The sequence below is a fragment of the Bombus bifarius genome, unplaced genomic scaffold (genome assembly GCF_011952205.1).
Source record: "Bombus bifarius isolate JDL3187 unplaced genomic scaffold, Bbif_JDL3187 scf7180000008046, whole genome shotgun sequence".
NCBI classification, from domain to species: domain Eukaryota; kingdom Metazoa; phylum Arthropoda; class Insecta; order Hymenoptera; family Apidae; genus Bombus; species Bombus bifarius.
This window is the reverse complement of record NW_022884412.1, coordinates 1,188,611-1,205,924: the sequence shown is the minus strand read 5'-3', so window position 1 is coordinate 1,205,924 and position 17,314 is coordinate 1,188,611. Positions and strand designations below refer to the sequence as shown.

The 17,314-nt window shown below is 32.6% G+C and overlaps 2 protein-coding genes and 1 long non-coding RNA gene across 6 annotated transcripts; 2 read left to right on the top strand and 1 right to left on the bottom strand.

Annotated features, from left to right (window-relative positions):
• The first annotated feature begins 937 nt into the window (after positions 1-937).
• LOC117207786 lies at positions 938-3,670 on the top strand. Its single transcript, XR_004487592.1, has 3 exons — positions 938-1,933; positions 2,103-3,227; positions 3,318-3,670. It is a non-coding gene; the product is annotated as an uncharacterized LOC117207786 (long non-coding RNA).
• Positions 3,671-5,973: 2,303 nt separating this feature from the next.
• LOC117207760 (etoposide-induced protein 2.4) lies at positions 5,974-8,139 on the top strand. 2 transcript variants are annotated; one of them, XM_033448301.1, is made up of 7 exons: positions 5,974-5,992; positions 6,445-6,520; positions 6,799-6,974; positions 7,064-7,319; positions 7,409-7,752; positions 7,824-7,898; positions 7,975-8,139. In XM_033448301.1, the coding sequence occupies exons 2-7, from the start codon at positions 6,506-6,508 to the stop codon at positions 8,060-8,062; spliced, it is 954 nt and encodes a 317-aa protein (XP_033304192.1). In that variant the 5' UTR covers positions 5,974-5,992; positions 6,445-6,505; the 3' UTR covers positions 8,063-8,139. The 2 variants fall into 2 exon arrangements, with proteins under 2 accessions (XP_033304192.1, XP_033304191.1); XM_033448300.1 differs by lacking the exon at positions 5,974-5,992 and adding an exon at positions 5,999-6,149 and having other exon boundaries at positions 6,236-6,520.
• A 1,160-nt stretch (positions 8,140-9,299) lies between these two features.
• LOC117207759 (transforming growth factor beta regulator 1) lies at positions 9,300-12,686 on the bottom strand. Of its 3 annotated transcripts, none has more exons than XM_033448297.1 (5): positions 12,576-12,686; positions 10,253-10,481; positions 9,855-10,131; positions 9,565-9,784; positions 9,300-9,494 (listed from the first exon to the last, which is right to left on the bottom strand). In XM_033448297.1, the coding sequence occupies exons 1-5, from the start codon at positions 12,603-12,605 to the stop codon at positions 9,321-9,323; spliced, it is 930 nt and encodes a 309-aa protein (XP_033304188.1). In that variant the 5' UTR covers positions 12,606-12,686; the 3' UTR covers positions 9,300-9,320. The 3 variants fall into 3 exon arrangements, with proteins under 3 accessions (XP_033304188.1, XP_033304189.1, XP_033304187.1); XM_033448298.1 differs by lacking the exon at positions 12,576-12,686 and adding an exon at positions 10,868-10,939; XM_033448296.1 differs by lacking the exon at positions 12,576-12,686 and adding an exon at positions 10,611-10,861.
• Between the last annotated feature and the right edge of the window lie 4,628 nt (positions 12,687-17,314).

Genomic DNA, 17,314 nt, shown 5'->3' with positions numbered 1-17,314 from the left:
GGAGCGGTTACTTGGAGTTTCCGCGTTCCAGGATCGCACTCAATTCTATGGCAACAGGATGAGAGAATACTCCGCATACCGACCGTGGCTGCATTCCAAACTTATTCAACTACTAACGCAGTTGTTTGTCCTCATTTCGATTCGATCTTCTCGCTCATTTCTTTCGAATTCGAGACAAATTATGGTAAAAACGACTAACAACCGTTTGAGTATTTTTAAGGGCTGTGTACTCTCTGTCTATCGATATTGTGTAACGATTCATTTCTTATAAAACAATAGGTATAACGTACTCAATACTGGGCTCAATATTATGTTCGATATAGAAAACAAAGTTTTACGATGAAAGGCGTCGATTCGTTTTTTTATAGTACAAATACCTACAGACATATATGTAGGATATCATATATATAAATAATCATTAGTTTTTATATGGGTAAACTTTTATCGAAAAAACCTTAATCGAGTAAAATATAACAATTATTTTAAGAAATATTTATTCGAATAAAAAATAGAATACATAAAATTATAAAATACAACTGGTACTGTCTTCCTGTTTTATTTTAAAAAATGTTAAATGGTTCTCTAGTGTGATTGTTTTATATCAAGGTATAAAAAGAGTATAACTAAAGAAGAAACGAGAAAAAGGAAGTTCTGGCATTTCTAGTGTTAAAAGAATTCTATAGAGGATAATCGACTTTCATAGCCCGGTTACAGAAAGGATGTGGAAGAGCTGAAGTAGAACGTGTCGACAGAAGCAACTGGCACAAATTTCGATTACGTTGCAATCCTATATGAATTCCTGTACATTTTAAAAACACTCGACATACAGATTATACGAGCGACTCGCTGTATAGGAACAGCATCGTCTACACGGAAAAAACAAACGTATAGCACGAGGCGGTTTTAAATAACGTCAGCGTAAAAATTAGAATTACCGAGTGACGTATACTTTATTGAAACAAGTGTTCTTGCTAAATCTGGCGCGTCACGATAATAAGTCGTGTAAATTGACGCGAACGTTTTTACATCTATTTCGAATACAATAATATGTTGGGCAGATAATTTGTATTGTTGCTAGTAGAAGAACCTTATCTTAAAACCGTATCACATATACTAAATGCGAGAAGTTGTTTAAAAAAATGTAAATAAGCGTAATTTGGAAAGTGTAGCAAAATCATTGAAAATACTTATCTTGGTAGCATAAGTACATCGTAGAAGATTTAGCCACGTGAGCGCGTGGTGTCCGATTACTGATGTAGGTGAAATTTCATGCTCTTCCTTCGTCTGTTTAATCTCCGAAATAATAATTACACATAACAGAATAGGAGTCGAATTGATCACGTAAAACAAAGATACAATCACAAGCGTGTAACTAGTTAATATATGTATAACTGTATAAGATTATAAATTGGAATATCCTTGACGAGTCGCGCACCTGGAACCGGCAAGTGGGTCACTGTCATTCCCTTTGAACGATTTTCGAAGAGGAAGTTGCAAGCGAATAAGGTGTCTCCATCTCTGGCACGACTGGCACGCTGCTAGTCGCGAAGTTGACGTTGCAAAGTGCTGGAAAGAACTGGCCAACCAGAAGCCAACGAAACAAGATTCCTGCTATTTCTTCCTCCTCTTGAGTCCACCGTTGCCTTCTGTTTCCTTGCCTTCCTTTAACTTTCTTCGACTTGTCTTGTGTTGCCTTGTCTTACCTTGCTTTGTCTTGTCTCGTATCGTCTTGTTTTGCTTTGCCTTGCATCGCCTTGCCTTGCCTTGTTTCGCCTCACTTTGCTCTGTTAACGTCACCGTATTTACCTACCTACGCGATCATCGTGTCGTAGTTCGTCATCTAACTTGCGTAGCATCTGACGTCATTCGAAAAGTCAACAACGTCAGAAACACCATATCAATATATGCATTATAATATAAGACATTAGATAAGGTAGGAATTTTTAAATAAATTATATAAATTACGTTTCACTTATAATTTAATCGATGAAGAAGGTTAAGGTGTTAGATACTGTGACTTGAATGCGTTACGTGCAAAGCTATACGTATACATACTAGAGATATTTCGCTTGGGTCTAAAGTCTTTTTCTTTGTGTTTTCAGGCTTTACGATGATTAAACGCCATTAAAATTAATGATGAAATATCATACAGTACATTAGTTATAATGAGATGTTATTCGTATGATAATAGTTTTTCGAATATTCTACTTGTATACCTTTTATAGTTATATTTTTTTATTACATTTCATCAATATTTCAACTTTTTCTTCCTTTACTGATTCGTATCTGATGTAACGTGATTGTAACGGTATATATGATTTTAAATTACTTACAATCATTTATATACACAATGTTTTAGTTCGATTAGCAAACTGAATGATCAATTGCTACATGATAATAAAAATAAAATAATGTTATATGATATTATTATTATGAATAATACTAAGATATTGTACAAATAACAGTAAAAATATAAAAGTTGATTATATAAGATTCAATAAGATTATAGAAATTCATAATTAAAATGTGAAATGATCAGATAATTTTGGAGATGATGACTGAAGCTTGTAATTAGCTATGCGCATCGTTTTAATTTATGTAGTTAGAGACAAAAGAAAAAATATTTAGCCAGCTACTTTACTGACAGAGTAAAAATCTGGATATTCATGGTTTTGGCATAAAAGGGATAAATCCGAAAGATGAGAAATTGATTAGAAAACGTTTGCAATTTATTTTCAATATCGTATTTATCGAAATTAATGCAAAAAAGCAGTGTATACTGTATAAGAAATTTATCATTATACATCAAGAATGCGACATCTTAACAAACAATCTCTTGTTCTCTTTACGTGCATGTTTGATGCAAAATTGTTGAATAATCCTAAATGTCGAAATAAAAGTTCAATAAACGCGCACTTAAAATTTAATTTTTCAAAATTGCAAGCAATCAAAAAGTACATATATAGTTAATATGGTAGAAGATTTTATTAAAAATCTATGAACGACTTCAAGCTTAAGCTATCGTGTGATTAAAAATTCTTGAGAAATAGAAATGAAGAAACGAAGAAAGAGTAATGAAAGGACGATACACGTAAAGGACGATTTGTGAATGGGTCAAGAAGTAAAATTGCGTATACTTACCGGATTTGTTATTGGTTCGATCGTGTCCGACTGTTCGTCTATCCGGCTGCTGGTGTTGTACATACATACATGTATATAGTATATAGGTAAGCACATACTTGTAAATATTTGTACATACTCGTATCGAGATATGTCAACGTCACGGTTGATGATGGTATTCCGGTCGACGTTGGTAGCACTGTTAGCTCGGTTAACCTGGCCCAGAAACTAAGCCGGAACTACTGGAGGAATCAATGACCTTGGCACGAGTAACGCCAGGATATGCGAGGAAGAAAGTTCAATTCGCATTTGCTGTGCTATGGAACGGAATGAAAAATTTCACGCGGGCAAGTGATTAAATTTTTATTTGGAATAAAGATGATACAATATGAAAGTAGAGATTTTGAGTTATAATAGAATTTTAAATATGTGTCCAAAAATAATAGAAAATTATGTTTTAATTAATTTGCTTCAATTTTCTATGTTGTTTTGTTAATTGGATTCCTTAAAATAAAATAATTTAAGCCAAGGGAAATATAGAATTTCTTATTCCTTGATATACATTTCTTTCGTTATACGACGGGAAACTTTTTAAAGTAAAAAAATGAAATTTATTTTGTTAGTTATATTATCGTTATTAATTAGCTATATATTTTATCGAAATATTTTATTAATTGAACATCACGACAGAAATGTGCAAATTTATAAATTAAGTATTATACTAAGGTTTCCAAACATGATCTCTGTCACCACGTAATTGTATCTTAGAATTTGCTTAGCTAAAGTAATGAGAAATGTTAGTTGTACAATAAATATGTAAAAAATAAATAAAAATGTTAAGTAATTTAAATATAGTTTAATAATATAATTGATTAGAATTATCTCGTTTTTTATTACAATATATACGTATATTTTTTATTTTATTATTCTTATTTTTGAAAGCGTCATATTAAATTACACCATACAAAGAATGAATAGATGTAAATGAAAAACTACAACTAAAAAACTACTACAACTAAAAAAATGTGAAATAATAATAAAGTGCAGTTAGAGATTGAGTTATACTTCGAGTTGCATAAGTTACTCAAGAATTATTTATATACTTAATTAATATACGTAATTTGTTATACATTTCATATTTTCGAATAACAAGGTATTATTAATCGAACAGTAGTAATTAATATCAATAATTAGTCGATATCAATCATAAATAGCTTTTTTCTTTTAACAATGAATATAACGATTATTATATTTTTATTTACTATCTTTTTGGTTACGAGTATAATATTATTATTATTATTATATAACAAAATAAAGTTAAGTATGAAATAATTAAATTATTTAATGATGAAAGAAGAATTAAACTGTTTCTACGTGTTTTCTCAGTTTGTGTTTTTAACGTAAATAAATATTGTTAGAAGTAAATCTATTTCTTATAAGTACAATAATAACATCTGTTGATAAATTACGTAGATGTCAAGTACAGCAAAAAGCTTGGTTTCATTTATCCTTTCGTGTCAGTATTATTACTTACTTATTTTCTATAGATTATATATTATCTGCGAATCAAGTTTTGTTGTCGCCTGATGATAAATCGTCGCCATTTTAATAATTTCAATAGTTGCAATAGCGCACGTTATTTAAATATTCGAAACGCGTGACCGTCGGTTTTAGTTCCTGATTTAGTAATAGCAAGGCACCCTTGGTGAAATACTCCATTAGATTAAATGGTCATTCGAGCAAGGAAAGATTTATAAACAAGAATGCAGCTAAAAACAATAAAAGGGGACATTTGAATGTATCCCCCAAACTTATAAACTGTATAGTCCTCTTAAGCGGGGACTGCGAAAAGAAAAGGATATCTTGACAAGGCTCTTCTCGACAGCGATGATTTAGGGCTACGTTACACGCAGTGTTCACTTTTATACCGTTCTCCCTTGAGCCATCTACGCTGGATCACGCCACAGGCTTGGACACCTGGAGGAAAGCGTTCACTGCATCACAACTCACGTCGAGATCCAATCTGAAGGGTAACTTCCTTCTTCATACGCAACGCCTCCTTGGAGAAGGAAGCTACCCTTCAGATTGAACCTTCTGAACCACAGAATTTCATATTTTGTTATATCAGGAATTATAACGAAGGAGTAAAGAGAATCCTCAGAGTTACTTTGGCTTTGATACCAACCAGATATAGAGAAATCACGAAATCCATTTAACTCTTACTTATTTCGATAAAAGTTCTCATCCTTATCTCACATACTCGGGAGTTTAATACTTCGTTATTTGCGTTTGTCTCTTCCTGCGGACTTCCATAAATTGTGGCGATGCCGCACTGTCGAAAAGACGCACGAGTCACCTTCGCGGCGGTTAATCCTAAATCTGGGGAAACCTGTTTAAGGTACGTGGGCGCCAAGAAAAGTGTCGTTTTCGTTCCCCTAAGAAAAGAGGAAAACCGTATGCAGAACCCGTTGGACAGACGTAGAATGTGATCGTGTGTAAAGAGTTAGCAAAATATAGCGTATATATGTACATAATCACAGAGCCGTTACTCAAAAGCCATTCTTCGTCTTTTTAACTCCTAAATTGCGCATAAAGTATATTTGTAATAATTAGCGAACGATAATTAATTCTTCCCTTGCGAAATCTAAAGAATCTACTTTACCAACACGCAACCCAGCCCGCATTCCCGCTAGAGTCGCTATAAAATTAGGACAGTTCGTGCCATCTAAGAGGCAACTAGAACATTATTAACCGGTACAAACGGAACAAACTTCTCAGTATATTTACATATGTACATGTATAGATATATATGTATATTAAAATATGTATATTGTTTAGAATTTACAAGTGTCCAAGTAATTATTAATTATTTGTGCGTATAAATGAATATAATATCTCAATCCTTTGACCGCTTAAAATTCTTGTATATTTTAATTGCTAATGGAAAGATTTACTGAAAATCGAAAATTCGGTAGTGACCTTTATACCTCTATTAACATAATGTTGACCTTTGCCTGTAATGAAAACCAGTCAGTTGATATATTTTTACAAAAATGTTTTTAAAGTAAATTTGCGGAACATTGTAATAATAGTTTCACGTTAATTTAATTTACAGCACATATTCGTGTGTCAACAAAGATATCCGTCAGTTATAGATATTCTTACTAATATTAATGTTGAATGACAATATATGTACGTGTTTGAAATGTTAAAAACTCAATTATTTCGCTGCCATAAACATTTTTTCTATACTCGCTTTTAGTGTGTTATCATATTGCTCCTGACATTGACAGTTATGTTACTTCGAAAATGTTTTTTTGCCAGATTGTTCAATATATTCCGACTATAGATTAATTATATTCTATTGTGGATATTATCGTGAAATATGGATAACGTGACAGTGAGTATAGAATTTTATTTCCAATAAAAGCACATGTGTTTGTAAACATTTATATATTATTATTTATCTTTTTTTTTTTAATTATGTTTATATCTAAATTTACAGTCAAATACGCTATATACATTTTTGTTTTATATGTTTTTGATAATACAAGCTTTGTATCCATATATACATGTATTACGCACTTGTATATTTAAGAATTAATAATTTTATACTGAAATGATTTTTGATGATATTTATGTAATAACATATTGATATATATTGTGTTATAATTCTAGGGAATAATACGTGCCATATATCGAGGATTTGTAGATAGCTTAAGGGGAGCTATTGTTTTATTTTATATGGACAAACATATTAATGAAAAATTACTTAAACAACCGTCTTCTAAAGAAATTCATAGAAAGGACATAGTTGTTGCAACTCCTCCCCAAAAACATTTCAATCAGTTAAGGTATAGTTTAATTATAAAGTTATGCAAATTATACACATATACTTCAATTATAAAATACTAATATTATGTTATATATGATATGTTTTCAGAGAATCAAAAGTGTTGAAACGAACAATTCAGTGTTGTGCTTTAAATGGTGGTGTATTTTGGGCTAGCATATTAATCTTTGAATGTGGTTTACTCCCATTTCTTAAGTACTTATTGACCATTATATTTGGCCATTCACCGGGTATGGGTATGACTGTATGGTCTTGGATGAAACCATTCCTGTCATTAACTTTTGGCACTGTATGGGTACTACCACTATTTGTGCTCAGTAGGATAGTCAACAGTTTATGGTTTCAGGTATGAATTATTTGATCTCAGAACGAGAAGCTTTGGCCAGTAACCATTGAAGGTTAATATCACATGCTATATATTTGTAAACCATGTAGGACATAGCAGACAGCGCTTATAGGTATAGACAAGGGAGGCCATTACTTTTATCCAGTGTGAGCAAGCTTGTAGCAGACACGCTTTTCAGTATATTGGTTCAAGCATTATTTTTGGGTCAAGGAATGTTAGTATCTAGGATTCCGTTACCTCCTATAGGTGACATCCTTGCTCTTATACATATGTGCCTTTTATATGCTCTCTATGCTTTTGAATACAAATGGTTTAATATGGGTTGGGAGTTACACAGACGATTGAGTTTTATCGAGAGCAATTGGCCATATTTCGTGGGTTTTGGTCTGCCATTAGCAGTACTTACCCAGCTGCCCAGTTCGTATGTAATAAGGTAATCAATCGTTTAAAACGTTTTGTCTTCCTTTTTATGTGGGAACTTTTAATGATTATTATTTATTTTAGTGGCTGTGTATTTTCTATACTATTCCCATTATTTATTGTAAGTGGAAATGAAGCAGTACCTGTGACTGGTGTATGGTACATATTTTAATGTTATTAAACCATGTACATGCATATAATAATAATACTTCATAATTTTAATTCTTTGTTTTAGTGATTGTCCATTAAGACTATTTTCGCCTGTAATTGCTATTGCAAATACATTTTTCAATAAAACGATTGGATCCACAAACAGGCGGTGACAGAAAAAGATATAATAAATTTCTGTGGGATAATAAATATGTAGCAATAAATTGTACCTTTTCAGGTTTTCACATAAGTTTTATTATTTTTTATAAGGCATATGCTTAATTAATTTTTTTGTGTTAACTCTTATGTTGTCTGTGGGATTGTGAATAAGGTTTATATTTTCTTAATTTTCTTAATGTTATAGAAACATTGTAAACAAAATTAAGGATATGATCTATTAATAATCTATTAATAGCGTTATTTGTAAATAGAAATACAGTCATAAACTATGTATGTAAATATACAGAAACGAATTGTAGGAAGGACTTTGTAAATGCATTATATTGAGTAAAATGTTCAAGACATACGTTAACAGTAAAGAATTTCTAAACTTGGTAACATTTAAAAAGTCATTATAGATGTTCCTTATTGTATTGCAAAGGATAAAAGTAACTTGCAATTTTATACATTTTTATTATTATTATTATTAAATGAAAAATATAATATGCTTGGGGTTAGGTTTATAAATAATTGTATAAAATTTGTAATACTGTTTATAAGTTACATAACTGGAAAAATATAAATACAGTTGCTCACACATTTGTACAACGAAAAATAATTTTTTTGTTAAACATTGATTGATATATATGTATAGTTATTTATTCATTCTTTATTCAAATTTGTAGAGATATGTTGCTTTATACAATACATAAACCTTGATAGATAATACTACAGTAATTTGTTTCTATATTACTATTTCTAATTCTTAAATCACAAAATACGTAATATTATTAATTTAATATTAATTATAATTGTAAAATATTTAAAATTAAAACTAAAGTTGATTAATTTAATCACATTCGCAAAATAGCAAAAATTATTTTTACGACAAAATCTGTTTACATTGACATGCAATTGAAATTTGTTTAAAATAACGTAGTTTTATAATAATACAATGTAATCAAAATTATAATATATCCATTCAATATTTACAAGATAACATTCTGCAAATAACAAATTATTTATTGTAATTTTATTTATATATTATTTTAATAAGGTAAAAGTAAATTGTTTTACATACTATACGTAGCATAATACATAGCACAAAATAATTTTTGAAATAAACGTTGCTAATTTTAACAGATTTTCTATTTTCTTTATATAAAAAATTAATATATGCATAATTTAAAAATTGATGTTCAATACCAATACATAAAGCAAAATAATATTTTTTCTGAAAATTAAAACTTCTTTTTATTAACAATATAAAAGTCACGAGAGAAGCTCTTGAAGAGCTAAAAGATCACTATCAGATGGTTCTTCTTTAATTCTGTACGAATTTGCTAAAGCATAATGCCTATGTAAAGCAGCAAATCCAAGTCCTGGATCTGTTTCTTCTTCCATTACTGGACTTGTTCCTCTTTCCATTGGTTGATTCTTGCTTACCTAAGATTTGATTATAATTTCATTTATACACAGTTTTAATCATATGTAAGTAAAATATTTAATTACATACTTCGAAACGTTGTTGTTTATACATAGCCAATTTACGAGTTCCAGGTGTGCTTTGTATAAGATTTTGTATAGTAGGATGTGAAATTCCAAAAAAATCAGCACCTTTTGGTGCTATTGTACGAAGTGCAAGAGAAATTGCCATTAATAATTTGGAATGACACTCATCAGGAGTAGAGCCAACCAGAGGCTGATCTAGATCATTATCAGATACAATTTCAAATCTGCAAGTAATCCTAAACGTTGTATATTTATATACATAAAATTATATTAATTATTAGTGTCACTATATACCTTGGTTTTGGTCCACCATCTAATATCTTACATGTATATAAACTTTTTGTTCTTACATCCCTTAAATTAGCATATACCCTAGTACTGCAGTAACCTACTGGATAAATGAGATCCTCTGTATGATAAGCTATTCTGTCCGATACTACTTCTCCAAGGGAGTAGACAGTAAGATCACCTAAAGAAATAGGAAATATAGGTCTCCCATGGACATCCAATGGTATTAATTGGACAACTTTCCTCGCAGTTTTATTGTAACGTTTAGCCTTATTTTTTGTTTCTAAAACAAATAAAAGTTTTATATTACTTATTTTGTTGAGTTGATATATGCACAATGTCTCAATTACTTGGAATTATATTACATTACATTTGGTGTAACTGAATTTAGAATACTTCCATACCTGAGCCATCAGTCGAAGCTCTTTTCTTTGCAGTTTTTTTAGGAGTAGAGCATTCTGGATTAAACGAACTAGGATTAATACTGTTTGATTGAGATCGAGCTATCATAGTAGAGGGATCTATATCTCCTTGTTGTTGACATAATTTACGTAAAAGAAACAGTCTCTCTTCTTTCACAAGCATAAGATTTTCTTGCATTTGTGCAACTTGATCACATAATGCTGCATTTTCCTGTAATTATACATTTATTCAAAACTTCTGTAGTAACCAAATTTTGTTATTGTTCTCTTTTACTCATATTTTGATTAAAACAATAATACATCATCGCGAAAGAAATATTATCATAGTAAATAATCTTACGAATACTGTATCCTTTATGATCCTTTTTAACCTTCGGTATTTCTTTTTGTATTTTAAATTTTGCTGCAATTCTGCATTTTTTTTAAATTCATTGTAATAGTTATCATAAGTTTGAGTCATTGTGAATTCATTACATTAGACACAAAATATCGAAAGAGGTTATGATGGAGTGATGTTTGTGATTACTTCTTATCGCATATATATTAGTTTATGTCTATAACTAAGATAATGCAAAAGTTTGTACAGTAAGTACATACAGAAATGAGTAGAAAGACATTGCCGATGTAATGTTTAAAAAATCAGCGAAAATATGCGTAGTAAAGGGTCTCTAGCGGTTAACAGTTGTACTATATACACATTTCTCCGCTGCTCTTGGTGAAAGTACTACACGACAAAATGGGAAATGTGCATTTGTACCGGTGATTAATGAAGGGTAAGGGCGAAAAAACGTAAAAATTTCTTCAAAGTGATGAAATATTAGAAATAAGTTTATTTTTTCTTATCGATTACAGAAGCAACATTCTGAATACCACAAGCTACTGACAACAATGAACATCAACAGTAGCAGCGATATTCTCAGAAATGATTGACAAGACAAGACAATATAAAATAACATCATTTCTTGTAAAATAATTATATAAAATCTATTTAGAAAGAGTTCCTACAAATCAGATTATAATTTTGTAATTTTACAATAATTTCATTCTGTCGTTTGATCGATAGAACTAAAATAACTCTTCTCATATTGCAATTAGAAATGACGATCAAAAGTTGTATTCACGGTGCGCGACGCGGTTTACTGCTCATTTTCGAATCTCCACTCGTTAGTACATAACTTTAAACGTTTGCTTTCAGGGGGTATTCTAGTCTAGAGGCATGAATTTCGGGCGGTTTTTGAAGCTCTGTACAAACGAAAAAAAAATATTACTATCCATTTTTTTATCATGTGTTTATTGATACTTTAAGATTACATAAGAAATTAACTGAAAAAAACTCAAAATTCTCAAAGTTATGAACTGGCAAAGTGGGAGGTCCAAAAAAAGGGTGTCCTGGCGTGCATGATTTCAACCCTTCTGGTCATCTGAAGCAAAAAAGCTGAACGGATTCTTAATTAGTATAGATGCAGCTATAGCACGAACCTTGGCAAAGTCAAAAAAATATTTTTTCACAAAATGGCGGCCGTTTGAAAAAAATTTTCCTTTTTGGCATGTTTTTTTGGCAATTCCGAATTTTTTTAAAAATAGTAAAATTAAAAATTTTGATCTGAGCATAGTTGAGGCGATAGAGGAATGTATAAAGAACATTCACACTAAATTTCAAATAAATCGGTTCATTAGAACTTGAGATATCGTGCACGCCAACTCGAAAAAAGTAGTTTCGAGAAAAACGCGTTTAAAGTTTTGACAAGTTTAGACAAGTAAAGACAAGTATACTCGGACAACGTCTACCGTCTACTGTTCATTTGTTCCGGTCGGACCGGAGCAGATGCCGCGTCATAAAAATGGCTGTAACTCATAAAATAATTGAAATTTTGAAAAATCCTTCAAGGGCATATTCTTGAATGTTTAAACTTTGGAAATATAAAAAAACATTTTTTCGATTTTTTCAAATTTGTTGGCTAGAAACCCCCTTCAGTCAGCTTTGTACGGCCCGGCACGAACTCAGATTTCTCATCTCGCTGTGTATACGCATATTTTTCCCACCAAATCAAAGCACCGGAGAAGGAAATGTGCGTATAGTTCGATTCCTTGACCGCTAAGGGGCGATAATTCGTGGAGCATATTTTTGGCTGAGTTTGTAATTTCCCTATTTATCCTTGCTACTTACGTAATTTGGAAAATTTATAACATGAATTATTAAATGTAATAATAATACAATGGTATACTTTCATTTATTTAAAATGAGTTAGCAAAAATAATTTTGTATATTAAATTATAAAAACAGTTTTTATATTTTTATATTTACCAGAGAGGAAATGAGAGAGCTCACGCCCATTGTTCTAGTTGTTCTACACTACAGATGCTGCACCACGCGGCCAAGCACTGAAGTTCCACGCTAGATAATTATTTAGTTCTTCCATAAACGAGCTATACTTGCTGTGATTCCACGTTATAAGAGCCTATTTCATTATACGGTTCTATGGAAAACTATTATATTTGATATAGACAAATATGAGAATAACAAAATCGCACAATAATTAAACTTAATTGTCTTAGAAAGAGAAATTAATTGTTTATTTTTTTTTTTAGAAAAGAAAAGAGAACCTTTCCTTTAAAACCATAATGGATCAATAGAATGGTCAGTAGAATTTTAGTGTATTCTTCATACACAATAACTTTGTAGCTCTAACATTAAATTTACTTTCCTAGCGATAATGTTTCCGTTATAATAAAACTTGAATTTCATTTTAATAGTAATTTCAGTAGTTGATAGGCTGCGAATAATATTTCTGACGTGATGTATGTGTTTTGCATGCGTATTCGTTTACAGAAACGGTAAAAGCAAAAGAACAAGTTATCTGCAGACAAGATTTGATGTCATGACCAATTTGTTCATTAGGATATTTATCTGTAAGACAATGCTACGAGCGAGTTTAGGCTAGTCGTGTTTACAGCACGTTCTGATGATTTAAAAATGCCGAACTTGCGTAGTTTCGCTTCGACGTTCGTCTACATTGACGATTGTACAAAGAATGCCCGAATATGCTAAGCATCGCACTTGCAAAACGTTGGGGATCATTAGCCTACGACGCCGCACGGCGGAAGGCCTAATTTATAGCACCGAGTGCGAACGCTTCCTCTTCCTACAGCTGAGTGACGAAGGTTAAAGGAATTTCCACTACTATAAACAACAGGCCTTTATTTGCAGCAACTGCAGTATGGGGGCAGCCTCAGTCGGTTGGTGGATGCCGTTAACGGAATCCGTCCGTGACTTGTTATACCGCTGCGTATGGTTCTTTGTCAACAAGCCTTGATAGCTCATTCGGCTCCCTTCTTCTTGTAAGTGTATTCTATGATCGTGATCCAGCTTCGTCCCAGCTGCAACCGCATTTCGTTCTAAACTGATAACCGGGATCAGTAGTGTTTTTCCTTGGTTACGTTCCAGGATGGGCCGCACCCGTCCCGTACAACCAAACGCCTTGGCTGGTTGCGTCCCAGAACGGACTGCGTCCGTTCTACAACCGGCACAGCACTCTTGCTCGTTGCGCTCCGAGATAGGTCGCGCCTGCCTTCCATAAGCGAGGGCACACTAACGTTCTTCCCAGTGCGTCTCAACCGACGGACTGTGTTCGCCCTACAACCGGATACAACAATCATCCTCTGTGTTTCTGGAGCGGTCTTCCTTTTCCAAGGTTGCGGCTCAATCCGGCACCCATCCTGTTCGATGTATTCGCGATCTCTAAGTCTAATCCAGGAGCGGTTACTCCACGGACATGCTATCCTCTCGTTAATCGCTTTTCTGTATACAGAAAGAAATAGATATACATACATAGATATTCATACGATTCCCATTTCCTTACTGTTTTGATAGTCTTCTGGAGGCTATCAATTCTTGTAAGAAAAGATTTCTATTCCGAGTCACCGTGATCGTCGTACTGATCATTGTGGTCGCGATACCGGCTTGCCCCAGCAACAGTGGCTATCGACTGGAATCGTCTTACTCCTTCTTGCCCGTTTTCTATATCGTTGTATTTCTTGTATTTCTACATCTTGTATTTCCGAAGTAGCTTTCGACTAGTTTCGATTCGTTAATCAACCGCATCAGCACCAGCTGTTCTACCATATGTAACCAAGCATTTTCTTATCCTTATTGTACCTGTGTGTACTGTTCCTTTTGGATCTTTCGGTCTTCCGGAGCGAGTTACGCAATATTCTTCCGCAGTGGAGCCCAATCCGATCTACTTCCTCTTGCACCCTATTTAACAATCTAGAATTCAATTTGGAATTCGACTTTCAGCCACGGTCAGTCCTCGAAGCCTATCAACGCTTGCTTTGGCGTGGTGGTGACGACGACATCCCCTATTGTACATAGTAGTCGATGTACTTTGTATTTTCTTTTCCTCAGGGCCTCAGTCCTGCGAGCCTCTATCTACAATGGTGGTTGCGAGAGCGTTAACGATTGTCTTATTGTACTATTGGTACAGTCCGTTCGCCCTTGGGTTGATCGTTGGGTAAGGTTCTAAATTACAGAGTCCCCAAACTGTAAAACTCGTTCCCCGACCACTAATTATCCCAATTATCTCTTTCTGAGGTAAACCCTGAGGAAACTAAGTTTAATTATTGTGCGATTTTGTTACTCTCGTGTTTGCCTATATCGAACAGAATAGTTTTCCTTAGAACCGTACAATGAAATAGGCTCTTGTAACGTGGAACTACAGTGAGATATACCTCGTTTATGGTGGAACTAAATAGGTTCTTGTGTATGCTAGCGTGGTATAGCTTCGGCACTTCTTCGTTAGAGGCAGCACTAGTCCGGAGACAAACGGAATTATAAGCGTGAACGCTGTCATTTTCTCTCTATATTTATATACATATATGGTTAAAAAACTACTGAACTTTCAAAACTCTTTAAATTCCATGTTTAAATATAATTTTTCTTTTTATCAATATCATTATCGCCAATATCGCATTTAATTGTTACTTTTCTTATCTGTAACTGAATTAAAATTTTATGTTTTTAAACTTGTATTTTATTATTTTTAGCGCGTTAAAGTAATTTTAAAGTAAAATATTATTTTTTATATGTAATATTTTCTGATTAAAAAAGTTAGGGAAAGGTATTCCCCAAAGTTTGGGATCCATCGTTTAGAAATAAAAAATGTCAAGAGTATTCGTTCAATAAAATTTGTTCGTCCCTCGTATAAGCAAATCATAATCGAATTTAAGTACATTTTATAAGACGAAATCTTTTAGGAAGATTGGTTCTGAGACACGAAAGGGAAGAAAAAGATTTAAAGTTTATTTCGAAAATACGATTTATTAACCTGTCGAACGTAAATTCTGTAACGCGCGCTCGCACGCACAATGTTCTTTCTGTCATGTTCATCTCTAAGTACATTCTCACGCACGCGGTATACAAAATCTATATTGTTACTATACTTAAACATCGTGACGCGTAGCTTATCCATTTAGACGTACACTATCCTAGGGATCGTGTTTTTAAGTTACTATGACGATTACAGTAACTCAGTCCGTCGAAGAATTTCCTTCATGCAATTATACGCGAATTTGCCGTGAGACACGTGCTTGGGTACATCCAAGTTATCTCCCTCGCTCTCGGTTCCTTTTTTTCCTGTATGTACTCTATTAATCTTTACTCGTGTTAACTCATTACCGATATTCGTTAGAAACGATTATCCTTTTTGATAAATTTACTGTACAAATGCATTTGTTGCTTTTTTGCGCTTTAGAGAGAGAACGGGAATCATCGTTTGAAGTAGTTTTAAGATTAAGAAGGAAAGAAATTACGTTCACTTTAATATTTGTCGCCATATCCTAATTTTTACGTATTTAACTCTAATTACTTTTATTTTATACTGTATTACGTCATATTATTTGAAAATTGAGTGAAACTTTAAACTAAATTAAAGTATTAATCTCAATAAAAGGAAAAGGCAATTACTTCATATTTTTTATACCTTTCTCTATTACGTTAGGGTACCTACTATATTTTTCATGAAATGAGATATAAAATCTAACTTCGATGATTCCCAGTCGATAGAATCAACGAACTCATTCTTAATCGCATCTGTAATCTCCTTTACTGATTACAGCATCAAACGATTACTAACCGACTAACGCGTCAGTTATTACTAATATACGAATCACAGTTGCGATCAACAACTAACTGTTCATCGATCTTTCTCAAAAAATGTATATTTGACGAAAGTTCAAAATACAGTAAGAGTGAGGGAGAAAAAAGTGTGTACTCGACTTCACTCAGGGCACGTAAATAAATATTATACATTAATATAATTGAAGGCTCAGCGACTCAGGGGAAAAGTGGCACAAGTTCGTTTTTCTCAAAACGAGATAAGAACGATATATGGGCATGTATTTATCTGGACAATTTTGTTTCGAGATTTTGTCTTTGTGGAGTAGTATGTATATTGCGTAATGTGTTGTAATATTCTTTTCAAATTCAAGATTTCGTCACTTGTATTACTTTTCCTTCGAGTTCTTCGATTAATTATTTGAACAACTGATACCACTTTGAATTGTATCCCAGAAATTTTCTCCTAATTTCCTATGATACTCGAAATAAATAAAAAAAAAAAAAGGAGAGAAAAATGAAAACGAATGATTCTGCTTGGAGTTTGGATTTCATTTTTGTCGGCACAGTCCATGCATGGTTTACGTAAGTACAACGGAGATCACTGTATGGAACGAATTATAGTCCGATATACATATACATACATACATCTATACGGCAGAGAGCAGTTTTCATTCTTTTCCAGATTTAACTACGTACAAAAAATATCCTTATCAGTTACATACGCTTTATGTACACAATGTACCTACGTGTTTCCTCCGATGATTGTAATAGTATAAGTGCGTGTGCGTACTGTACAACCTGTAGCCTATTTAACATCAAAACGAGAAAGATCACAATTTATGTATGTTTTATCTTTTCTTTTGTTTTTACAGAGACACGATGTCGAGTATAAGATGACACATAGTCTCTTTATACAGTGTGCCGCAAAA

Excerpts from the sequence above, each read along its gene's own strand:
- LOC117207760 (XM_033448301.1), top strand. Across the intron at positions 6,975-7,063 it reads AAACATTTCAATCAGTTAAG|AGAATCAAAAGTGTTGAAAC; the intron begins GTATAGTTTAAT and ends ATATGTTTTCAG. Across the intron at positions 7,320-7,408 it reads TCAACAGTTTATGGTTTCAG|GACATAGCAGACAGCGCTTA; the intron begins GTATGAATTATT and ends TAAACCATGTAG.
- LOC117207759 (XM_033448296.1), bottom strand. The coding sequence starts at position 10,730 with ATGACTCAAACTTATGATAACTATTACAATGAATTTAAAAAAAATGCA. Across the intron at positions 9,785-9,854 it reads GATGGTGGACCAAAACCAAG|ATTTGAAATTGTATCTGATA; the intron begins GTATATAGTGAC and ends GATTACTTGCAG. Across the intron at positions 9,495-9,564 it reads ATAAACAACAACGTTTCGAA|GTAAGCAAGAATCAACCAAT; the intron begins GTATGTAATTAA and ends ATCAAATCTTAG.